The sequence below is a fragment of the Cucurbita maxima genome, unplaced genomic scaffold, assembly GCF_002738345.1.
Source record: "Cucurbita maxima cultivar Rimu unplaced genomic scaffold, Cmax_1.0 Cma_Scf00011, whole genome shotgun sequence".
Classification (NCBI taxonomy): Eukaryota; Viridiplantae; Streptophyta; class Magnoliopsida; order Cucurbitales; family Cucurbitaceae; genus Cucurbita; species Cucurbita maxima.
The window spans coordinates 2,592,107-2,618,671 of NW_019272027.1; the positions used below are offsets into that span (position 1 = coordinate 2,592,107).

The following is a 26,565-nucleotide window of genomic DNA, read 5'->3' on the forward strand; positions in this document are numbered from 1 at the left end:
TTTTTTTTTTTTTTTTTTTTTTTTTTTTTTTTTTTGAAAAAGCTTATAATAATTATTGAATCTCATCATTTCAAAATTCCAACCACTTTCATAATTTATATATTTAAAAAGGCACTTTGAAATTTGCAATAATTATTAATATTTTCAAATAAAATACTTTTAATAATTATTGTGAATATTTTTTAAATTTATTTCATCATTTTATTAAATATTAGAATAGCTAATATTTTCAAGATTATAATTTAAATTTATTCCGGTACTCCTCATTTACTCTGACATCACAATATCATATTTTTTTTCCTTTATTTTTTAATTGTCGGCGTCTATCTTTAACGACTACATTCATATCTTGACAAGTATTTTTTAAGAGGAAAAAGGCGCACAAAAACAATCCGAAGTAAGAAAGGGATGGATTAAAAACAAATTCTATTTCGAATACGACTTGAGCTAACTTTATTTCAACGACCCTATATTTTTATTGAAATAGAGTCACTACTGCATCCATAACATGATTGTTAAGTGTGGAAGTTTCGTTAAAATATTTTTAAAATGATGTTATGGAATTAAACGTTTGTAATAAAAGATTTAAAGCAACACATAAAATAAAAATAAATAAGGTAAAGTTTATAACAAAATAAGAAAAATAGAACAATGGCGTAATCTAGACGGTAGCTTCCTTAACACAGGTTCTATGGCCATTGTCATGACGTTGCCATCATTCGTACAAGGGTGTAACACATGACTTGAGTATTTTAGAAAATAATCTAAGTAACTCACTATTGGAGTAAGAAAAATGTAAACACATGCAACATGATGAGACCTATCCTTTTAACATATCATAGTTTGGAGTTATATAGCTTTCTAGTTCGGGTAAAATTGGATGTGTAGTACTTCTTTACATATGACCTACGCGTGTGAGCATGGGCCCAATAAGTAGGCTCGCACACCTCCTGGACTTGACTCATCGGGCTAGCACTTACTAACAGGCTTTATGTTGAACACCACTGAGGAGAAGGGCCCACATAATATCATGATGAACATAATGTCATAAATCATAAGTCATAATGTACGCGTTCTTACTCATCATAGTGGGGAAGTATCTCGATGCACGTGTCAACAATATGCATGAGGTTCACAACTTATAATCATGACATAATATATGATATAAAACAAACATCGGTTAACTTACTTAATTTCGATACATTCTATAATACATAACATAACTTTCATGACATGCTATAAGAAGATTATGCATAATAAATTAACGATTTCATGACAACTTTATAGAATATGGCATGATCACAAAATAACATAATTTTATTACATGACATGCCTTGGCATAGCATAACATGACATATTATAGCATCGCATAGCATAACATGGCATATCATAGCATCACATGACATAACATGACATAACATATCATGTCATATCTTAGCATCACATGACATAACATAGCATAGGATAACATATTAATCATACATATGCCACTTGCAAGGGTCACGAGGCACGCATCATCATACATAATACAATTCATCCAACTAAGCCAATAGAGGAGCTACTAACTTAGGCATAGAAGAAACTACTACGATTCCTTGATTCTAGCATAACGTCTTTCTCTAAATTTAATTCTATCTAATGAATCTCAAAATCATAAACGAGAGTTCAATTATGAAAATTGGCTCACCTAATTTTGCATAAAACAATTAGAACTTAGACTCTAAATAATTTAAACTAGCTAAAAGAGTCGTACTAAAACACTTACGAAGAATTGAAATTAGTAAAAAGTGGTCCGAGTGTAGCAGATTCAAGTCAAATTAGTCGAAAAGTCAACCTAGAACAGTCAGAAAATATGTTCTCCAACAAGCTTTGAACTACCAAAGTAGTATGAAAGGGAACGATTGTTGTAACTTGAAGACAATTCTAACAAATTGAGATGGAAAAAAAAAAAAAAAAAAATAGCCAAGTTCCAAGTTGACTCTTCCTAAAGAAGTCCTTGTATCTTAGAACAGTCTCGTGATGAACCAATTCATTCTAAATCATTTGGATCAAACTATTTAGAACGATCGACTTTATCGTGAGTTTTAATGTTACGTGTTAAGGTCAAGGACATACTTTTCGCCAACTTTCTGTGTTACGTGATAAATCATAACGTTCTATGTTAAGGTCATGGAATAACATACTTTTCGCCAACTTTATGGAATCTAGACCAAGTAGTTAAATGGGTACTCTAAGAAATCGTTGATTTATCCTCGAGTAGAAGATTAAACACCTTTGAGAATTGGTTTCATAACTAATAAAGAGTTTCAAAATTAAAGGGAGGGTCTACTTAGCAAAGTGAGAGACCTTTAAGATGAAACACAAGCGTATTATTTGATTCAAGTCGTTTATATGAAAGCATGTGACTGTGAGTATCATACACAATAACGTTATTATTTTGGGAACGGGACCAAATATGAATTTTGGAACATGATTGCACAAAATGAAATTCACTCGTTCCTTGTATAGATGAGTAGTTCCTTTTAGTGTTGAGTTTCGGACTTGAATAATAATTGCTCATCCTTTCACTAAGTCAAAATAAACTTAGTTTATGGTCGGATTATAAATAATCCGTTCACCATAGAGTCTGTAACACTTAAAGTATAAGGTGTAGTTATAAAGGTGAAAATGAACTTTTAACCCAATTATAAAGGTCGATTTGAATAAATTGGGTTAACAAATGAAAATTAATTAATTAAGAATTTTAATCTATCAATAAAACCAATTTATACGTGGAATCGATAGTGTATCAAGAAAAATTTTGGTCCCCACGGTCGGTTGAAAGTTAGAACAGTTAATCCCCGTGATTTCTCGTTTTGAAGCCCTTCCATTTAGGGTTTCTCGTCTCTGGTAGAATCGTTCTATTTTATTTGTCTTTAGATTATCATTAGGGGTGTGCAAGAGCCGGGAAAAAATCAAGGATTTAGATGAAACCAATTGAAATAAAAAAGTTTTGATTAAGTTATTTCCTATAAAAGTTAATTCCTTGATTTAAAACTTCAAAAAAATAAAATATTTGATTCAGTTTACGAGTTCCCTAAAGACGTCAAGTATCGCAATGGCATTCTTCGAGAATCATAACGCGATTATTCGACACATATTCTCCCTCTCGACTACGTCAACCAACTAAAATTGAGTCTTCATATGCACAGATGACATATGTTTAAGCCTTTGATTCCGCTCTTGGAAAAACACAATTTTGAAAAATGGGGTCGGAGAAAGTTTTGTAAAAACATTCGAAAACCATTTTGAGAAAGTAATGTTATAACCTAGCAAATAATAGGTAACAAAAACGTCATTAATTATATATAATTATATTAAGACATAACTTTAATGAGAACTCATACGTTTGTTAATTGTAATAACAAAATAATAATTCAATCAAACCTAGCAACTGACTCGACTCGACTCAAGTAAGGTGGTGGGTCCCACTCGTTGATTCAATTTGAGTGTATTATAAAACACGATAAAAAACGTAAGCGTTGTATGATTCAATAACCTGTTCTTATATGTTCTAGTACGTAAACGGAATCAAATAATAATTAAAAAAAAACATTAGCACATGCGTAATGGATATTGATCATGTGAAGAAGCGTTGAACATGTGAGGGTATCCATTGACCATGAGTAGTCTATGGCGGCCAAGCCATGACATTGACTGCGCCGCAGAAAGAGAGAGAAAGAGTTGAATTTGCTCTTTTAAACCTAATTCTCAATGCCTTCCTACACCTTTCACTTATCAAATTATACGATTCAAAAGGTAATTTTTAGGGGTGTTCATATGTCTCGAGAATACAACTAACTCGGACTATCCAACTTAAACTATAAAGATTAAGTTGGATTGAATTTTTGAAAATAAAAATTTGGGTCGGGTTACCGGCTGACATTTTTTTTTGTTGGATCAACCCCACAAATCCGAAGATAGGATTACAACTCAACCGAACACTATCTTAATAATAAGATTATTAAGAAAATTAAGAATATTTGACGTTTGTAATTGATGTTAATGATGTGTTGTGAGTTGCAAATGTTCGATATTTGAGTTTTATGAGATTTTAATTGTTAATATATATCATAGATGAGTAGAATTTTTAAAAATAATTAAAAAAAAAAAAAAAAATGACAACCAAACCTAACCACAAAAGAAAGGGTTATATTGGATTGGGTTGTGAACTCTATTTAGATTGTTCGGGTCACTACCCAACTAGGGTTAATCCAAAAAAATTTTGTAATCCAACCCAACTCAACTTGTGTACACGTGTAATAGTTTTAACCTAGAAAAGTTCATTTAGTTCGTGATACCTGGAAGCCAATGACAAGGACATTGAGGTTGAGTTTTTGTTCATTTGGACCCGAGGCCTAATCAAGATCAACAAATCCCTCTTGCTTAACCCATCGATAGAGTAATTTTTATTCCATTCAAGAATATTGCGTGGTTTCAGTGCATTTAAAACTGTAAACGTATTGTGTCAAATTCTAGTATGAAAATTGGTTTTCGAGTTCAACAACATATCGCTTGACCTATTAGAAAACTAACATATCGCTTGAAACCAAAGACTGTCGATGAATGATAGTTTGTTTACGAACTGAACTCCTCTTCTTGAACGGTAACTAAGCCGAAAGATTAATGATCTTGATTGTTCACTCGGTAAAGCTATTCCATTGCCTTCACTGAACTTCTCCCGGATTGAACTGTAAAAAAAGAAGAAGAAAGATTAGAACAAGACATATGGCCGGCCGGTCTCTCTCTCATCTCTTCTTTCCTGAGCTTTCTTTAACTCCTTCCCCTTCAAAGACTCTTTCAGAAGGTCAAGCGCTATTTGATGAGAACCTTTGATGATATTCCCTTTCAAAGACTGTAAACAAAGCCGAACCTCAACAAGATTAATTATCCTGAACCTTCCGATTCATTCGACTTCACTACTCTCCCTATCGGTCGGATCCTTAGCCTTTTACTGCTTATCCTTTAGCTGATAAAGTGGCTTATTACAACATATCGCTTGACCTATTAGAAAACTAACATGTTTATCTAGATCTTCAATAAATAAAAAAAACAAGGCATTCAAATCATAAAAAACTAATGTTGAGCCAATGGAATAGAAAATTATGTACAAGAACACGTGAATAAATTGTTCTAATATAAAAATAAGTAGTTGGGTTAATCAAATATAAAAATTCAAATGAGTATTAAAAAATGTAAGAATATAATTCAACCACTCCATATCAAAATAAAATTTCTTTGTTTGTTTTCTAAATATGATTTTTTTTTTCGTTTCTCACTTTTATAACTCTATTCTAAAAGTAAATGTATTTATATGTTAAAGTAAGGTATGCTTTTTAGGGTTTCTAAAGTCATTTCTTCCCCCACACAAAATACTTTTAAAATATTTCATGGTTTTGAGGTCTCAATCAAATCATCTTGACGATTCACGAGTATATTCGAAAAGAAAAAAAAGAGTAGGCGGATGCTCGTTGGAATGGAAAGAAAACGAGATACCTCAGGCATGTAAGGAGGTCGGAGTGGACTTGGCAACGCTCATTGACCGATTTGATTGAAATGATTTAATATTTTCGGTTGTTTTCATTTGGGTTTTGATTCGATTTTAGATGGTGCTAATAAGTAGGCTACTTTTTTAATATTTTTCTCCAAAGAGCTAGAGAAATGATGAGCTCCCGAGACACGAAGAGCTCCGAAAAACTAGAGAAAACGGTGAACCTCTAGGGGAAAGATTATAAAAAGCAATTGGAAGGAATAGTAAAGATCTAACTAGATTATCCTAAAACCTCAATGTATGCCTAATTAGATAGATAAGATCCGACGGGCTGATTGATGAGAATCAGTGAAACTAAAGAGGCCTAATAGGGTTAGATGGTTAGAAAATACGGTATTAAAAGAACTATAACCTTAATTTGAACTCAAGGTAAATCAGTAGAGATTAGAGACTAGCCTAAAAAATCTTATGACTTCGATACATGCTATTTAGGTATGAAATAAGATTTAAGAACGATAGAAGATACATGATTGACATAAGGCATAAGAAAGATTTAAAAGTCGTTAAGTAGGCTACTTTCTGAATATGTTTAAGTCTGAGTCAATCATTTTGTCTCCTCATATTTTGATATATACTTGTATTGATAGTATGTTTTCAAGCCTTAGCCTCGATAGGTTGCAGACTCAACCCATAGGTTCTTACTCGAGCCTAGTTATCCTTGGAAGACTAACCCAAAAATTTTGCTCAAGCCCACCTCAAAACCTCGACCTAGTCCACATTGCCTAACCAACTCAAACACAATGGCAACAAAATCAACCCCGTACCGCTCCCGGCGCAGCTCTACGATGGCTTCTCGAGTGACTCTTCAGTAACTTCCCGATGGCTTTCCAGCGACTCTCAATTTTTATTCCTTTTTTTTTTTTATATGTTGGACCTCTTTCCTATCATCTTTTACCCTTTTGTAGTCGATTTTGGTATTTGCAAAGGCATTTGAAATGAGTACGGTAACTTTTTAACAAAATTAAAATGTTATAAGCAGAAAGTTAGAGGTATAATTATGAATGTTAGGTAAACTAGGTCAATCAATGAGTTCTAATCTAATGTAATGAACGCATAAGGGTTGACTTGCATTTCAAGAGACAAGTTTGAACTAGCTTCAAGGATAAATTAGCAATTCTGACTTAAACTATTCAGCTCAGTGGCTCTAATATTGACATGGTTGGATGAATTGAATGATGCATGAATGACACGTGTCTGTGGCCCCCTATTGTTATGTGAACTATGTTACGACTCGTGTATGTAACGTTATGTCATTCATTACGTGATGATGTACTATGATTTATGTTATGCTATGATATGCATGCACATAGTGTTAGCATGATTGTTTTCAAGAATGTGAAATATTGATATGCTAAGAATGTATTCATGAAAATGTTTATGAAAGAAAGGTGGTATGATTTGCATATTATATGATTTGTAGCTATGTAAAACTCATGTACTTTTATGTTATTTGCGTAAGGATACTTTCCATTATGATTCGTACGGATGCGTACCTTACAACATTATATACGTCATGATGTTATGATACGATATAATACACAACACAATCCTATTTAGGCTATGTTTCCTCTGTGATTCCAGCAGCGTGTAAATGTATGCTAGCTAAAAGGTAGGCTCAGGGGTATGTATCCGCTTGCCTAATGGGTCCACATGCGCGTACGTCTGCCATGTGTAGAGAAGTGCTACACATCCAATTTTAACCCGAATTGAAAGCACAATTCAAACTAATAAAGGAAAGGATCTTTATGAAAGGATAGGTCCCTCCATGATTGATTGTGTATGCATTTCCTTACCCTTGAGTACTCCTTAAAATACTTAAGTCATGTATTGCTCTTACTTTTCATGTAAAGGCAAGACACTTATGCACCAATGACGACATCGCGGTGACGCCCATGAGAATGAAGTTAGGATAGATGCATTTCAAGTTGTTTGTAGCCTTTATGTTAGAGCAGGCTATTGCTTTATTCTCTTCTTTGTTTTATTAAAATTTCACCTTATTTGTTTCCCATTGTAATTGTATTAACAATAAGCCTATGATACCGTATTGAAATATTTTTAAAGATTTTTCAGCCTTTCATAATTAAGTCATTTATATAATAGCTACTTTATTTGAGTAGGAAATTGTATTTTTTATATAAATTTGTTTAATTAATAGAAAAATATGGTCGGAAATCCATGTTGTCAAAGGATCCATATTATTGAATCATTTTAAATTTGATAGTAATTCATGACTCGAGATCCTCGAATAGCATGTCGTTACAACTAACGTGTACACCACATGCAGCACTCCAAACTTAGATTAAACTCTTTTGTTCATCAAATCTCATACTACCCATTCTACTTGACAAAAGACTAATTGATATGGAATCCACCACAGGCAGAGGGAAAGTATGGAACGGATTATCTTGATGATCAACATCAAGAGTAAATAAAACTTGTGGTTCGAATTACTCTACAAGAGGTTTGATCAATACCACTTGAATGACTCTAGCATGTAAGTTCTAAACACGAAAATTTGCAAAGAAAAAACTTAACTCTCTAACAAATCTAAAATAGAACTTCTATTTTTGTTTAATTCCAAAATGCGATGTCTCTCGTCAAAGAAAAGAGGCTTTATATACCCTTTACAACCTTAACCCATGTGACACATCACTCTCAAATTAAATTGGCTAGTTAATGAGAAATACCAATAGCCTCCATATTAAAATAGCTAGTCAAGGGTGGAACATGGTAACTTAGGTAGGTTACAATATAACTTAACTTCTATATTAAAAACTGCTTAAATTTGACAAACAAATAGCGCAATGATGAGATATGCTTATTAATCATCTTTGGACTAGTTCCATAAATTCAACTTAGTTCAATAAATGCAAATTAAAGTGCTTTTAATGCATGTGAAGCTCAACTTTACACAACATATAAGAGAGGTCTCCAACGTCTTCTAAAATTTCTTTTGATGAACTCACCATATTTTGAATATAAGTGTACAAGGTTTGTTGTTGTTTATTGGCTCTAGTTCTTGTAATTAAACCTCGAGGTATGGAAATTCGGTCACCGTTCATATCACTCACCATTTTTCAAAAGTTATTCAAGTCAATAACTACTGAACAATTATCCTAAAATTGGGGTAAGTTAGTAAAAATGGAAATCAAGCTTATTAACTCATATTCTTCCCCTATTTCCTTTATTTGTTTAGGAAGAATTATCTTACCCTTCATCTCGTTAGTGGGATTTTATTAACATAATGAGTTGATTTAATGGAATCAACTAAAAATAGTTACTAATCACTACCAAACTCTCTAAATGATTCACCAACCAAAGTTTAAACTTGTCGTCCATTCAATAAATATGAATGAAGATTTGGGTGTAAAAATCTTTACACCTACTAGAAATTTATATTTAACGAAGAGCAGTACAATATTACAAGCTTAATTACTCCTAATTTCAACTTAATCAAGCTTTCCAAACTGTACAATCTCTTCTAGTGACTGTCTCAATGATAGCATTAATCATTAACCAGACAAGACAACAAACCCAAACCCATATTTCTAACTATAAACTGTCACCATACGTCATGAATACTTAATCTTCTACTCTAATCAAATAACAATCAAATCTTAAACCATTTAAGACTTAATATTTGCTTTATCATGGCGAGACGATCTAAATTCCTTTGCTATAAACTGCTTCGAGGCATCAATTTTGAATTAGCGGATCCACGAACGTTCTTGCATGACGACATGGCTGCTTTGTTCTTATAAAGAAGCTTTATGTTTTGTATCTTTATTCTTTGCATGGATTGGTAACGCTGCATTTGAAATTCAAAGCTTTTTGCATTGTTGATGTTCCTCGAATATTTCTATATGTAACTTTGCTGATTTGTATGCCCGAATTCTTTCTAGGACAACCTTTGTTGTCTAATCGATCGGATTTTTGACATTGTTCATGATAATGTTGTCGAAGAGGATGTTTCGGACAAAGCCTTTGCTTGGTCTAGCCCATGTTTTTATCCTTATGCCATTGTCGGACCGTGTGAATATTGAGTTCTTTAAGGTTATGTTTTGAACTCCATCTTCGTTGAAGTCCTCGCCCAAGCTTCCAATGCTGCTCCAAAGAAATGTTTGGTTCTTTTTACGGTTAGAATTCAAAATATAAGCCTCCAAAAGAAGGAACTTCAAATCAAAATTGAGCAAAGTTTATTTACCTTATGCCATGGTCTTATAAGTTCCTGGGCCAATTGATGCACAATCGTCTCCTGTTTGTAGTGTACTATCCGTGATGGTAACATCACTAGAAATTTGAACGTGAATTCCATCTGTTTGGGGGCTTTGATCGGGCGCTATTGCCTTCACGTTTTGAATAAGCACCTTCTTGCAGCCATTGATTACGAGATGAGTTTGTTGTCTATTGATCGACGTTAATCTACTGATCACGATGTTGTTGGCCCAATTGAATGTCATTGACTGCATTACGTACCATATTTTAGTAACCCACTTACTTATGGCTAAATTACTAAAAATACTTTTGATTTTCGTATGGTTTACTTTCAAAATTAAAAGTAAGGCTATTTAAAATTTTTCCAAGACAAACTACATGCATGGATTACAATGACTTAAACACATCGTAATCGATGTTAGTATAACGACTCTCAACAATGGTAGGATATTGTCCACTTTGAGCATGAGGTCTCACGACTTTGCTTTTGGCTTCCCCAAAAGGCTCATACCAATCAAGATGTATTCCTTAAATTCATGATCATTCACTTAATTAGCTAATGTGGGACTCTCTCCAAACAATCCTCAACAATCACCCCTCAAACAAAGTATACTATAGAGCCTTCGTTGAAGCCTATGGAGCCCTCAAATAACCTCCCCTTAATCGAGGCTCGACTCCTCCTCATACCAATCAAGATGTATTCCTTAAATTCATGATCATTCACTTAATTAGCTAATGTGGGACTCTCTCCAAACAATCCTCAACAATCACCCCTCAAACAAAGTATACTATAGAGCCTTCGTTGAAGCCTATGGAGCCCTCAAATAACCTCCCCTTAATCGAGGCTCGACTCCTTATCTAGAGTCCTTGAATAAAGTACATTCTTTGTTCGACACTTGAACCACTTTTGACTACACCTTCGAGGCTCACAACTTCTTTATTTGACAGTTGAGAATTCTATTGACATTACTAAGTTAAGAGCATGACTCTAATACCATGTTAAGAATAACGACTCTCCACAATGTTATAATATTGTCCACTTTGAGCATAAACCCTTATGACTTTGCTTTTGCTTCCCCAAAATACCTTGTATCAATCAAGATATATTCCTTACCTATAAACTCACTGTCATTACCTAAATTAGCATACCCTAAATTAGCATACGTAGAACTCCCTCTCAACAATTCTCAACAACCCATAAGAAAAAAAAAACATCAAAAGCTTAAGTAATTTGAAAATTCTTGTTTTCAAATTGAATCGTGTAACATATTGGAGCTCCAACGGGGCAACTCTTCCCAGATCTCTTGCACGCCCAATAACTCGCACCCTACTCATCAAGAGTATCGCCGACGACAGAGACTCATCAAGAGTATCGCCGACGACAGAGACTTTGTTAACTTTAGAGAACAAAATCCAAGAATCCGAATTTCCAAGGCCACGATAATCCGAGGGAGCCACAAGCGTGCCATCTATTCGGAATGTGATTTGGTTCTTACAAGGACCTCTGAACACAATGCCTTTAAGTAAGAACCTTCCCTTAGGAACATATATGGAAGAAGGTGCAGCCGAGTTACAAGCAGACGCCCAAGCCTTGAGAAAAGGGGCAGTGGACACCGTTCGGCCATCAGGCTTAGCTCCAAAACTGACAACATTATAGCTAAGAGCACTCAATGGTGGTGGGAAGAAGATGATAATTATAAAGAGAAGGGAAAAGGGAAAGTTGGTCATTTTGTTTATGATATGTTTGTGTAAGGAAATGGGGTTTATATAATGTATGAGATTTGATGAACAAAAGAAGCAAAATTGAAAAGTCAAAAGAGATGCATGTGGCGTACATGTTAGAAGCACCAGGGTTTAGGGTCAAAGTGGATGCATGAACGTAACATGGCGTACAATATGAACATGTCTTTATTTTATGGTGTGTACGTTTTGTTTCAAATCATTACTCTAAGCTTTCATGGGATTCCTTGGAAAACACTTCAATAACCGAAATCTTGATGGGTTTTCAAGAAACATTTTCTTAATATTCTTAATTCTCCTCATTGAAAGTTAACTCATTTGAAGATCTTGAGTCATAAATTAATTATAACTCAAGCCAAAAGTTAAAACGATTTAATAATATAGATCCTTATGTGCATTGTCGTACAATCCATTAGCTGCATGAGAACTGGTTGGGTCGCGCCCTTAAGGGACTATATGGGCTTAGGAGGTACTCAGTACACCCCTAAGCTAGATACCATGTAGTCTCAAATAGACATGTAAAGGTAGCGCCTCATAGAGAGATATCGGTCGTTACAACCTGCCATAAGAAACCCTTAAGTATCAAATGAAAGGACGGAGAATCAGTGAAGCGTCAAGGAGCAATCTCCAAAGAGCACGTCCCAAGGGGCAAGCCCCAAGGGACTAAGACCAGAACCAGACGTTCTAGAGCCAATTAAAAGACCGGGAGAATTCTGTTAAGTTTGATGCAATGAGAGCCTATAAGTAGGTGGCTTATTGAGTATAATTTTTATACTCATCCTAGTTTTCCTATTTTATTCAGGTGTTCGCAGGCTGCCGGTCGAGGTAGAGGAGCGTTCGAGAGCTGTGCGGTCACAAAGGGGGTCGTTACGAAGCGTCAGTACCTTTTCCATCTTTGGAGTCTTTGGTAAATTCTCTTTATATTTCTATTATTATTATTATTATTATTATTATTATTATTATTATTATTTGTCAATTTGAATCCTAGTTTAAAATATTTGGCATTTGTTGGAGTCTTTGGCTCTGGATAGCATCTTTGTAAATTCTCTTTTTATACCAATGTTTTAGAAAGCTCATCTTTGAGATTATCAATCTCCACCTGTCTCTTTGTTGGCATTTGTTGCTCAATTTAATCTTGAGCTTGCACAAGTCGATAATAAAACTGCTTTTTGCATGGAGATTTGGAATAAGAAATATATATGGCAGAACCAGTTGGTTTTCTAGTAGTTGGACAACAACATTAAGTATGTCAGATAGAAAAAATCTTTGTATGGGTTGTTGGTGATATTTTCAAGATTTGTGATTATCTCCCTCCATTTGTCTTTGTTGACTTTAGTTGCTCAATTTAATTTTATAATACACAACTTATATGAAAAACTGTTTTCTTGTTTGGAAGAAAAAAATATATATGACAGTTAGTTGATTTTCAAGCCGTTGGAAAACAACCTTTGATATGTGGATTGAAGAAATCTTTGTATGGGTCGTTGGTGATATTTGCTCTTGGAAATCATATTTTCAAGAATTTTGATTGTCTCCATCTATTCGATTTTTTTTTTTTTATTTTTTTTTATTTTTTTTTTTTTGCTGTTGTTGCTCAATTTAATTTTGAGCTTGCACAACTTGGTATGAAAAGCTGTTTTCTTGTATGGAGATTTGGAAGAAAAAATATATATGTCCACGCCATTTTGTTTTTGAGTTGTTGGCAACAACATTTGATACGTAGATTGAAGAAATCTTTGATAATGTGAGGTATGTCCCTAACAAAGACTTCTTAATTTGATGTAGGGAATTTGAAAATAGCTCATGGAGCTTTGGTGGTAATTAGAGGGACTAAAAGAGGTAGCATACACTACATCAATGGAACCACGCTAATGGGGCATATTGCTGTGGCAAGTTCAAAAGAACAAGATATATCCCAACTATGGCACATGCGACTCGGGTATGCTGGTGATTTGGATAAGCGACCACCACTGCGGGTATGGTGGTGCCATAACTCTCCCCATAGCCACTTTTATTACTGCTCAAAATCAATCTACACTCGTGGCTCTCTAGTAATCATGATCGACGAGTGGGCCACCTTCCTACTTAAGGTATCGACGACTATGTTCACTTTACATAGTGGTATAAAATGTCTATATCAGAGTCATTTTGGGGGAAGAAATAATTCAAACTCTTGTAGTCATTATAGATTTGAGTCTTCTCCCTATACAAGTAGTGTTACCAAATCTTTAGTGCAAAAATCCCTGTAGCTAACTCCAAGTCACGAGTTGGGTAATTCTGTTAATAATTCTTCAACTTTCAAGATGCATAGGCAATGACCTTTTCATGCCATATCAACACACATATTATTCTCCTAGAGACATAGTATCGGTTCATTAACGTATCTCTCCTTTACTCAGTTGTCACGATTATTAAACCATTTTAAATTTCATACTAGTGAGTCGCAATCCATAACTCAAGATCCTCAAAAAGCAAGTCGTTACCACCAACATGTGGAGTTAATATACGGATTCAATCCAAAGATTAAAAAACAAATGTTAAAAGAGTTTACTTTCGAAAGAAGAAAATTAAGAAAATGTTTCTTGAAAACCAATCAAGCTTGCGGTTATTGAACTTTCCAAGGAATCCCACGAGAGTATTTCTTTCCATAGCTTAGAGTAATGATTTGAAACAAAACGTACGCACTTTTTTTTAAAAAAAAAAAAAAAAAATTATAATATTAAAAGAGTTGTACATACTTGTGATATCCTACATTGGTTGGAGAGAAAAACGAAACACGAGTGAGGAAACCTTTTCCAGGAAGACGCGTAACGGGAAAACCCACAAGAGAAAACCCAAAAACTTTGACGGAAAGTTCGGAAGGGAAAACCCGAAAAGGACAGTATCTAGATGAGCACTAGTTCCGCTGTGTAACTTTGAAAGACGGAAGAAGACAGTATCTAGATGAGCACTAGTTCCACTGTGTAACTTTGAAAAACGTAAGAGAACAGTATCTGGATGAGCACCGGTTCGAGAGGAAGCCCGAAAGGGAAGAACAATATCTGCAGTGGATCTATGGATCTCGGCCGTTACAACACCATTACACAAAAACAAAAAAAAAAAAAACAAGTTCACAGGGTAGTAGCATGTTGTTACAACTACCCTATAGAGTTCACATGGGGATTCAATCCAAACGTTAAAAACAAATGTTAAAAGAGTTTACTTTGGAAATAAGAAATTTAAGAAAATGTTTCTTCAAAACCCATCAAGCTTTCGGTTAGAGTAATGATTTGAAATAAAACGTACACACCATAAAATAAAAACGTGTTCATATTGTACGCCATGTTACGTTCATGCATCCACTTTGACCCTAAACCCTGGTGCTTCTAACATGTACGCCACATGCATCTCTTTTGACTTTTCAATTTTGCTTCTTTTGTTCATCAAATCTCATACATTATATAAACCCCATTTCCTTACACAAACATATCATAAACAAAATGACCAACTTTCCCTTTTCCCTTCTCTTTATAATTATCATCTTCTTCCCACCACCATTGAGTGCTCTTAGCTATAATGTTGTCAGTTTTGGAGCTAAGCCTGATGGCCGAACGGTGTCCACTGCCCCTTTTCTCAAGGCTTGGGCGTCTGCTTGTAACTCGGCTGCACCTTCTTCCATATATGTTCCTAAGGGAAGGTTCTTACTTAAAGGCATTGTGTTCAGAGGTCCTTGTAAGAACCAAATCACATTCCGAATAGATGGCACGCTTGTGGCTCCCTCGGATTATCGTGGCCTTGGAAATTCGGATTCTTGGATTTTGTTCTCTAAAGTTAACAAAGTCTTTGTCGTCGGCGGTACTCTTGATGCGCGGGGTGCGAGTTATTGGGCGTGCAAGAGATCTGGGAAGAGTTGCCCCGTTGGAGCTCCGGTATGTTATAACTCTTATACCATGTTGGTTTTTGTTTTTTTTCTTTTTCATCTAGTGATGTTAGAAATCACGGCTCTCTACAATGATAGCATAAACTCTTATGGCTTTGTTTTGGGCTTCCCAAAATGTCTCATACCAACGGAGATGTATTCCTTATTTATAAACCCATGATCATTCTCTAAATTAGCCAAGGGGGACTTCTCCCAACAATTCTCAACAATCTTCCCTTTGAACAAAGTACACTGTAGAGCCTCCCTTGAGGCCTATGGAACTCTCGAGCAGTCTTCTCTTAATCGAGACTCGACTCTTTCTCTAGAGTTCTCGCACAAAGTACACATTTTGTTCGACACTTGAGTCACTTTTGACTACATCTTCAAGGCTCACAACTTCTTTCTTTGAGAGGATTCTATTGACATGGCTAAGTTAAGAGCATGACTCTGATACCATGTTAGGAATCATGACTCTCCACAATGGCATGGTGCCTTTTGGGAAAGCCTAAAGTAAAGCGTTTTTTTTATTAATTTAGCTAAAAATAAGCGTGTTACTAAAATGTTGTACGTAATACAGTCGATGACATTCAATTGGGCAAACAACATCGTGATCAATGGATTAACGTCGATCAATAGCCGACAAACTCATCTTGTAATCAATGCCTGCAAGAAGGTGCTTGTTCAAAATGTGAAGGCAATAGCGCCAGACCAAAGCCCCAACACAGATGGAATTCACGTTCAAACTTCTATGGATGTTACAATCACTAGCAGTACGCTACAAACAGGAGACGATTGTGTATCAATCGGTGCAGGAACTTATAATTTGTTCATGACTAATCTCAAATGTGGACCAGGCCATGGCGTAAGGTAAATAAACTTTGCTTAATTTTGACTTGAGGCTCTTTCTCTTGGAGGCTTCTATTCTGAATTCTAAGCGTAAAAAAAAACCAAACATTTCTTTGGAACAGCATTGGAAGCTTGGGCAAGGAGCTCAACGAAGATGGAGTTCAAAACATAACCTTAAAGGACTCAATATTCACAGGGTCCGACAATGGCATAAGGATAAAAACATGGGCTAGACCAAGCAAAGGCTTTGTCAGGAACATCCTCTTCGATAACATTATCATGAACAATGCCAAAAATCCAATCGTAATCGATCAAAATTACTGTCCTGATAACAAAGGTTGTCCTAGACAGAGTTCGGGCATACAAATCAGCAAAGTTATGTACCGAAATATTCGAGGAACATCAGCAACCCCAGAAGGTGTGAATTTCGATTGCAGTGTTACAAATCCATGCAGAGAAATAAAGCTACAAAACATAAAGCTTCTTTATAAGAACAAAGCAGCCATGTCGTCATGCAAGAACGTTCGTCGATCCGCTAATGCCATGTTGATGCCTCGGAGCTGCTTGTAGCAAAGAAATTTGGATCGTCTCGCCATGAATAAGTAAATATTAAGTATTAAATGGTTTAAGATTCGATTTTTATTTGATTAGAGTAGAAGATTAAGTATTCATGACGTTGCTTGTTTATAGGGTGTGAATGATGTACGGTGACAGTTTATTGTTAGAGATTGGGGCTTGTGATGTTGTATTGTCTATTAACTAATGATTGATAATCATCAATGCAATCATTGAGACAATCACCACAAGAGATTATACAGTTTGGAAAGCTTGATTAAGTGGAAATTAGGAGTAATTATGCTTGTAATATTATATCGATCTTTATTAAATATAAATCTCTAGCGGGCGTAAATTGTCATGAAGATGTATTGTCTTTTAACTTTCATTTAGTTTATAACCATTTTGATTAATAATCTTATTTATTTTGGTTATTACTCTCGTTTAAGTTCAAAATCCTTGATGGTTCATATTATATTTTTGATACATGAATCATCCCTATATAAAAGGTTGTCTAGGATGGTTGAGAGTATTGAGTTTGAGTGTCATTTAGTATCTCTTGAGTGACATATGAGAGAAACTCTCTTTGAGAGACTTTGTAGTGTGAGAGTGTGAGATATACACTTTATAAACAATTTGATTATTTGAGTTGTCACCCATGGATGTAGGAGAATTTCTTGTCTCTGAACCATGTAAATCTTTATGTCTCTTTGTTTAATTTTTGTTTGTGGGGGTGTGATTGTGATTGATATTGCTTCCATTTTTGCACAACAATTGATATTAGAGCATTTTGATTGTGGTATTTGGAGTATTATGAAAGATTTAACTTCATCGACCACGAGACCAGCTCACACTCACCATCACTTATTAAAGACAAGTTTCTCATTGCAAGCGTGCTTAATTTCTTGGAAATCTATTTTTTCAAGAATTGTGTTTTCTACTTTCATTCGGATTATTCATTTGGAGGAGAAACTTGTTACAAATGGTAGACTCATCTAGTACTAAATCATGGCGTGGATCAAGAATTTTGAGCTCTAATCTCAAAGTAGAAAATTTTGATGGATCAATAATTTTGATGTTTGGTAAGACAAAGTTAGTGATTTGTTGGCCATGCAAGATCTTGATGTTTCTCTCGAAGGTGCGATGCCTGAATACATGACAGATGCAAAAGGTAGGAAATTTAATCGACAAACTTGTGGAATTATTTGATCTTGTCTTGGCAAGGATAGAAGTATCCATTTATGAAGGTGACCACGGCAAAAGAACTATGGAATAAGCTCGAGGCCAAATATATGCATAAGAATATGGAGAATAAAACTCCATTTGGAGAGGGAACAAAACATTCTTTATAACGGTGAGAAAATCTCTCATAATAAATGAGTTTTAAAAACCTTGAGAGGAAGTTTAAAGGAGAAAAAAAAAGACAATATCTGCTAGCGGTGGACTTGAACTCTTTACTTTCTTCTAACATATTTATGATATAAGTCAGCTCGTTGACATGGGAGGACTTGGGTTTATGCTTGATTTGGGATTGTTGTTTTTCAAATAATTGTTGCTAGTTTTGTTTTTAAGAAAATTTTAGTAGAAGTAAATTTGTGTTGGGTAAATTTCAAATTTAAATCTGAAAACCCAATCTGCCAATCCGACCTAAACCGAATTATAAAGGTTTGGTTGGGTTTAAAAGGACTTCAAATACAAGTTGGGTTCATTTTTTGGAATTCGATCCGATTTGAGATGGGTTCGAGTTCAAATTTTAAATTATTAAGACAACTCGACCCAACCCGAAAACCATACAAAAGGCCGAAGCCCACGCAGCCCGCCAATCTTGTCTGACTCTACCACTGTTAATTATTTGTAATCGTCTCTCTTCTTAGAGGTACAGATTTTCTCTCTCTTGTCAAAGGTGCAGACTTTCTCTCTCTCCATTTATCTCAGTGTGTTAATCTTCATCGTTCTCATCTCACGACGTTCATTTTCTCCGTTGATGTCTTCATATCGGATGTCGATCTAGCTTGCTGGTCACCTCTTTATTTCTCCGTCCGATTCTCTTCTTTGCTCCCATTTCTCCACTCGACTTTGTTGAAGTCGTGCCGACTGTCTCTCCGCTCGGCTTTTCGTTCTATATCCGTCGGACTTCTACACTCTGTGTTTCTTGTTGGACTTCTTCGGTCGGCCCTAGTTTTTTTCTCCACTTCTTATCTCTTCTTAGTTTGGAACAACCTGAATCCAACCTGAAAATAAGGGGTTGGGTTGTGAAAATTTTCGAGTTGAGTTGGGTTATCAATCCAACCAACTCGAACTTTTGGGTTGGTTCAAAAAAGTCCCTCAACCCAACCCGACCCTGACCATGTACACCCCTACGTTTGAATTAAGCATGAACTTTAATTTTATATAATTCAACTTATAAACTATATGTTATTTACTTTAAATACTTGGCTCCACTAATTTTGATTTAAGTACTTGAAGGAAAGTAAGAAAAATATATGAGAAGAAACCAATTAAATTTTAAAAAGAAAATAATAAAAATGAGATGAGATAAATGGTAAAGAATAATAGAGTCTATGGGTCCTTGAGCTTCCATTGCATTTTTTTGACGGGTAAACTAGATCAACTTTAGACATTATCGATTTTTGAGCTTCCATTTCGTTTTTGGACAATGTCAACTGGATTAAACCTAGAGTCTACGGATCCTTGAGCTTCCACTGCATTTTTTGGACGTGTAAACTAGATCAACCTTAGACGTTATCGATCTTTGAGCTTCCATTGCGTTTCTGGACAATGTCAACTGGATCAACCCTAAAACCTACTGATCGTTGAGCTTTACAAAATTACATGAGAGTAAAAGAGAATTAACTTGTTTTAGTGAGTCGTCGAAACACTTGGTGTTTCGATGATCAAATATGACCGATTCTTCCATTCAAGAAAATTCATAAAATGGATGCTTCACAACCCAAGCAGCCTTGCTCATAAAATGGATGCTTTTTTAGTTGTACATTCCGCTACAATAATTTGGTTGTGGTATTTGAGCACAACGAATAATATCATAGCTTTGAAGGTTGTAGCTTTACGATATAACAGTTGTTACCTTATGTTTACTTGAGAAATACTTCTCACCTTAATCATACACAATATGATGCATCTTATCAACCTAGTTTGTAGGCTCATCTATCTACATAATAACACAATATTATTAAGATTTAATGGTATTTCTTACCGAATTAGTAAACTAAGTAGGAACTCAAACGGTTATTGATTACAAAACCTAAATCATTAAATACTAAAAAAAACAACATTCAAGGGAAGACTACGACTACTTCACTTCACGATAACATTTCGATAATAAAACGTCAGTTATTAGCGTGTCCAAGTTAAGGTAAGAAGAGCCTCCATGTCTGCATGATTCCTCAGCTTTGCTTTTCAACTCCATGACTTCGGCTTTCATGTCTTCGCCTTTCTTTCCTTCCATTAGCTCTTTGATACAACTCTCAACTCCATCTCTCTTCACATCATTATCTATTTCCAATGCAATGCCCCATTTTTCACAACAATATAGACAAGTTGTTGGTTGATCGCCAAAGTATGGCCATGAGATCATTGGCACTCCAACACATATGCTTTCAAGGGTTGAATTCCATCCATTATGAGTTAAAAACCCTTTTATTGATGGGTGCTTTAGAACCTCCTCTTGAGCACACCAGCTAGCTACCATCCCAATTCCCTTTGTTTCTTCAACAAAATCATGGGATAAAATGGGTGAATCGCTCTTGACAAGATCAGGCCTTATGATCCATAAAAAAGGTTTTTTGCTGTTTGCAAGTCCCCATGCAAACTCAGTGATTTGGTTAAGTGTCATTATAGTCATGCTTCCAAAATTTACGTAAATCACTGAGTTGGGCTCCTTGGAATCAAGCCATGTGACGCACTCATGATTCTCTTCCCAAAAATTTGTAGCTATTGCTTCTAAACTTTGGTCCTTGATTTGCCTTGAAAGTAAGTGAAGTGGACCAATAGTATAAATTGGAGGAAGCATTGAAGAAAGGGCATCCAAAACTTCATGATCTAGTGCATCAAAAGTGTTCAATATAATAGCAGAAGCTTTTCGAGTCCACTTTGTTTGCTCGACCAAAAAATTCAAAATGATATTATTTGGATCCGTTGTTCTTATCAAACTTGGTAGATACTTAAGTTTTATATTTTTCATTCCGGAAATCCAATCAATAGTAGTATTGAGATAGCCATTGCTTAAATAGCTCTCATCTGCATATATCAATCCAAAAACGATAAGGAATCAACTCAATAGAAAGTTTTGAAATAAATTACCCTAATGATCAAGATCATAAATAAAAAAAAAATCATTTCTAAACTCCTAATTGAATCGTTCCAAAACGACTTGAGTAAAAGAGTGGTACATGCACGAACTAACACCACATCCTAATGTAGCCAAGAAAAGCGTAAAAGACTTAAGGTCACTACGTATACCAACAAGACCTTCCTTTATTATGACTGAATCATAAGAAATCCATTATTAAGTGTGTTAATCCTACGTCTTCCTTTTTTATGACTGAATCATAAGAAATCCATTATTAAATGTGTTAATTCTACATTTGGTGACCACTTAAAAATTTTCTTAAAAAACATATAAGTAAGGACAAAACATGTTGAAATGATTTGTATTTGTCTATGGAGATAATATTCACTCTTAGGAGTAATAAATAAGTAACATGATCATGTCACAGGAGATGTAGAGATGATAAGGTATTAAATCGATTCCAAATCCGAGAAGTATTACACCATAAATTAATACTAAAAAGTTTAAAAATATAATTAAACGTTCTATAAATCCTAACAACATGTATAGTATATTCTTGTCATTCTTGCCATTAAGGAACTTTATTAAAAAAAATTGTTTGATACCTTGAAATGGAGTTACCCCTCGCTTGACAAGTTCATCAAAGTGCATACAACCAAGCAAGCTGCAAGGACTAATAGGCCACAACTGTGCAATAGGAACGTTAAATTCCATGGCAGCTTTAATAGTGAACGACGACATACAACCATCACTAACAATACAACTAACTGGCGGTGTAGGCTCATGATTGAGTTGAGAAAGTAGGCTACGAAATGGAGATAAGAAGTGGTTAGAAATGGCAATACAAATAGAGGCCAAGTCCTGTGCTGCCTCAATATCAGTATCCTCCGACATAATACCATCGGCAATGGTTTTGAACTGAAAGTTAAGAATGCCATCGAGAGAATTGGGGCCTCTTGACTTGATTATGCGCTTATAAACATAGTCTGTGATGACAAATGTTATGAAAAAGCCTCTCTGGTGGAGAAGCTTTGCAACACTTAGCATTGCCTTAACATGACTTAGAGATGGATGTGGGACGCACACAGCATGAGGCTTATCACTCACCATCATATGGTTTTTCTCTTAACAAATGCCCCAACACTTGCGTCATATTTATAGCCACGTTTGGTTGATTCTTTATGTAATAACAGATGTTATCGGTTTTGGTCCATTGCGTGTAGTCGTAACCTTATAGCTTTAAAACACGTTTGCTAGGGATAGGTTTCCACACTCTTATAAGAAATGTTACGTTTCTCTCCTCAATCAATGTGAGATCTCACAATCTACACCTTTTAAGAGTCAATGTTCTCGCTGACACACTGTTTGGTATCTGGCTCTGACACCATTTGTTGCTCAAGCCCACTACTAACACATATTATCCGATTTAACCTGTTACGCATTGTCGTGACCCACGATTATAAAACATATTTGGTAGGGAGAGATTTTCACAACTTCCTCCTCTTTAATTGACGTATGAATTTGATAACTTTTAAAGTACTTTCATAATTTTTTGGTTTTTATTTTTTTTCAATGATGCGAAAATGAAAATAATTTTTGAAAAACAAAAACTCAAATAGTTATTAAATGGAATCTTACCCTTTCATATTTGAATGTTCATGATAATAACGATGAATGAATCGGTTTAAGAAGATAGATATTAAATAAAAGTATTCTTACTGACGAAATGATAGTCAATTTCAATGAGTTACGTACTAGGTTAGAGGAGTCTATTTAAGACCCTTAAGACTTTTATGCAACAAACAAGCTTGGTAGGTAGGAAAGATTTATCAAAAAAAAAAAACCATGTAATCTAAACATATACCCACAATTTAAAGAGAAACACGTTCAAGAGAGTGTTAGAGATGAATATAAAATGTATGTTCATCCTCTTTCAACGCTTGCCCACATTATGATATATGCATGTGTTACAATATTGCTCATGACTTCTCAAGAGGAGTGAAGAGTCAACATCATGCTACCTTTAGAGGACATTTTTGATCGGAACACGCACGTTCATCGAAGGGTGAAAAGTCATGTCAATCTTTAAGTGTTTTTCTAGTGTTTAATTGCAAATTATGACAAATTTGTACCTTACAACCATATGCATTTAACTCCAAAACCACTCATTGAAATTGACAATGAAACTAGCAATTTGAACGTAGTTTCCAATTAAATCCTTTATTTGTGGGTCGAGTAGTGTTGCATGGTCAAATTGTTCTTTTTAAAAAAATTATTTTAAACATTTTATTTATCCACGTACATGTTACCTTAGTAACTAAAATCTCATAAAACTAACATATTTAACATTCTCAAGTCACAGTGCATCACTAACATTCATTATAAATGTCAAATATTCTTGATTTTCATAATAATCTTAAAAGTAGGGTGAGATAAGGTTGGATTGTGACCCTTTTTTTTTCCCGGTGGTTCGTGTTGATCTAAAAAAAATGTTAACTCATGAATCACCCCAAATTTTTAGTTTTCCAAAAATTCAACCCATCCAAAATCGAACAAATAACAATCAAATCTTTATCATTAAGATTGGGTAGTCTTGGGTTGTGGGTTCTTTATATGAAAGATGAAAACTCACAAAATTTGGTGTCAATCGAACACTCGACGGACACTCCACGGGATTGCATGATTGATCGCCAAATTCATGTTTACTCTAGAAAAACTAGAAATGCTTCAAAATATACTATACCAGAAAGGATGGTATCAGCTCTCCACTACCCTTGGGCTCTATGGCATAAACAAGCTACCATATGGCACCTACGTATGTCTTGCTTGAGCAACCGTTATGAGAAAAGTGTATCAGACATTTTTCTTTTAAATGGGTCTTCCAAGGACAGTGTTAGATGGCACGAGTGTGTCGACATTGCGCTCAACCCATTTGTTGGAGGTTGATATATACACTTGTTATCGGGTACGAAGTCCATAAATGACATGGCATGGACACGGGAGGGTTTATGTCTCGATAGAACTTGAATGTATGAATATTCAAGATGTCTCGTAGATATGATCGACACGTGAGTCAATTTTTTATAGACATGTCCGAGCAAGTCAAGATGGTCTAGCTGTCTCGAGACATTGAATGACATTACGATACATGGGTTATATTGTTGGGAACCCTAAACCCTAAACCCTAAACCCTAAACCCTAATATTGACATAATACAAGTAAGTGGATCGATCAAGTAGCCCAACTCTAAAGAAAAATTGCTTGTGAGAGACTTTGGCCTAGAGTAGAGGGAAGGTCGAGCCACATAACTTGGCCTAGAATAGAGGCAAGTCAGCTGAAGTTGCAGATTACAACATGCACACATCAGCAAAGTATATGGTTAAATAAACTTGAATTCTTTGTGAGTTGTGTTTGGTTAGCAAAACGAACCTTGCCTAAGGTCCAACAAAGTCACAAAATTGGACAAAATATATGAACGGGCCTTAAGTTCCCCTTAAGTTGTGGCCGATGCATGAACAACTTAAGTTGTGGCCGATGCATGAACTGACGATCCCAACGGTTGATAAAGTGCTGCATCGTTAAATAGAGGGGCATAAGCATAAAGATCAACTAGTTGTACCAATAGTGATGAGCCAGCAACTTAAGGAGCCCATTTAAGACCCTAAAGATTTTTATACAACAAACAAGCATGAGGTAAGAAAGATTTATGGTGAAAACGACACACACATAGAGAAGTCCGAGGTGAGGCGGTATCCAAAGTGGAGTAAGACGGGTCAGGGTCAGATTGGAGATAGGAAATGTAATCTTCGTCTCATCCTAATTTAACTAATAAGAAAATTTTCTCTCTGCTCCCTCCATTTATTGCTTAAACAAGGATTCCCTATCTCTCCATTTGGACATCACACAAAGAAAAAAGCAAGACTTCATTGGCTAGTCAGCATGCCCATACTACCTGTCTAACCCTCCGCTCCAAGAGACGGTAGATCGAAAAGTGCAGGTCTCTATTAAAACTTTGGCCCTACAAGTTAAATAAACATCTCTACATTACACTTTCTCCTTTTAAATGCCCATATAGAAAAATGAGACTAAATCTAGAAAAGTTAAATCCGTCAACCAGATGATATGTCTTGGCGACTAATCTTGCCTTACATCGAGCAGTAGAATTGACGGTTAATACGTCTTTGTCAACTAATTTAGCAACTAATGATACATCTTAGCAACTAATCTTATTCACGAGTAGGTTTTGAGCCCAACTCTTTTGGAAAACACTCCATACTTTTATTTATTAATCAAGAAGATATTACAAAGACATTTTGTATAAACTACTACCGTAGAAACTGGACGAAGCTATTTATTTCTATGCACCGTTATTTCCTCATCTTTTCAACATAGAATCCTCGACATTGTAACCTATTCGAATAACTTTACCGATCTAGTTTGGTTTAGTTCTAGTCAATTTGGTGTGGGAATCACGACTCATGAACATTCAAGAAAGTAGCCACGTAGAAGAAGGATTCAAAAGGACTAGGTTAAGAAGAAGTTATAAATACAAAAGGTACACGTGTAAGGTATTGACAGGGTCCACCGTGAAGAGTCCACGTGGCTTTCTAATTTGCATGCCAGATCACGATGAGATGACAGCCAAACGCGCCTACCAGTTGTCTAATGTCCTATGACGATAATTTATCTATTTTTTTTTTTTATAAATAAAAGCAATAAAATTTGGAAAAATTAATTATCTATTTCATGGAAGTAGTTGGAAGTTGGTTGATGTGGCTGCACCTTCCAAGTCACGAGTGACCTCATCAATGGCGATAATTTTGACCCTTTACTCTTCTTTATTTTTTATCATTAATATTTTTTTTTTAAAAAAAAAATAACTGTCAACTATGGTTAGGAGTTCGTGTGTTTAGAGTTAATTGAGACATTTTTTAGATCCAATCCAATTATTATGAGACTTAAATGTTTTTAACCTTAAATAACCAACCAAACCCAACTAACCTAACTAATTTTTGTCGTGTCCATTTGGTTTGTGTTATTCAATAATTTATTCAATAGACATTTATTTACTAATTTTTAAATATTTAATCTATATTTATACTTCAATATGAATATATATTTTGAAAAATTTGAACTTAATTGAACCCAACTAAGTTCCTAACCTAACCAAACTTAAAGTTGATCGAGGTTTTCGAGTCATTTCATTTTTTTAATGCCCCTAAAAAAATTAAATAATTAAAGATCTATTAAATTATTAATTATATAATTAAATATTTAAAAAATTATTAGACAAAATTTAAAAAAAATAAAATATTTTGGCGTGAACCAATTGAGTTTAAACACTAGTGGGTTTTGCCACGTAACCATCTCTTTCCTTTACTCATTAATTGAATCTTATTTTCATTTACTTTA

At 34.9% G+C, this 26,565-nt stretch overlaps 3 protein-coding genes and 1 pseudogene across 3 annotated transcripts; 1 reads left to right on the plus strand and 3 right to left on the minus strand.

Moving 5' to 3' along the window:
* Positions 1-8,980: 8,980 nt before the first annotated feature.
* LOC111486718 lies at positions 8,981-10,473 on the minus strand (annotated as a pseudogene).
* Positions 10,474-10,825: 352 nt separating this feature from the next.
* Positions 10,826-11,533, minus strand: LOC111486580 (polygalacturonase-like). Its single transcript, XM_023133752.1, has one exon. It carries the CDS (start codon positions 11,531-11,533, stop codon positions 10,961-10,963), a length of 573 nt encoding a protein of 190 aa, XP_022989520.1. The 3' UTR covers positions 10,826-10,960.
* A 3,488-nt stretch (positions 11,534-15,021) lies between these two features.
* LOC111486684 (polygalacturonase-like) lies at positions 15,022-17,089 on the plus strand. Its single transcript, XM_023133901.1, has 3 exons — positions 15,022-15,453; positions 16,021-16,310; positions 16,412-17,089. Exons 1-3 carry the CDS (start codon positions 15,025-15,027, stop codon positions 16,857-16,859), a joined length of 1,167 nt encoding a protein of 388 aa, XP_022989669.1. The 5' UTR covers positions 15,022-15,024; the 3' UTR covers positions 16,860-17,089.
* Positions 17,090-20,014: 2,925 nt separating this feature from the next.
* LOC111486659 (7-deoxyloganetin glucosyltransferase-like) lies at positions 20,015-22,295 on the minus strand. Its single transcript, XM_023133868.1, has 2 exons — positions 21,759-22,295; positions 20,015-21,101 (listed from the first exon to the last, which is right to left on the minus strand). Exons 1-2 carry the CDS (start codon positions 22,264-22,266, stop codon positions 20,155-20,157), a joined length of 1,455 nt encoding a protein of 484 aa, XP_022989636.1. The 5' UTR covers positions 22,267-22,295; the 3' UTR covers positions 20,015-20,154.
* Positions 22,296-26,565: the final 4,270 nt, after the last annotated feature.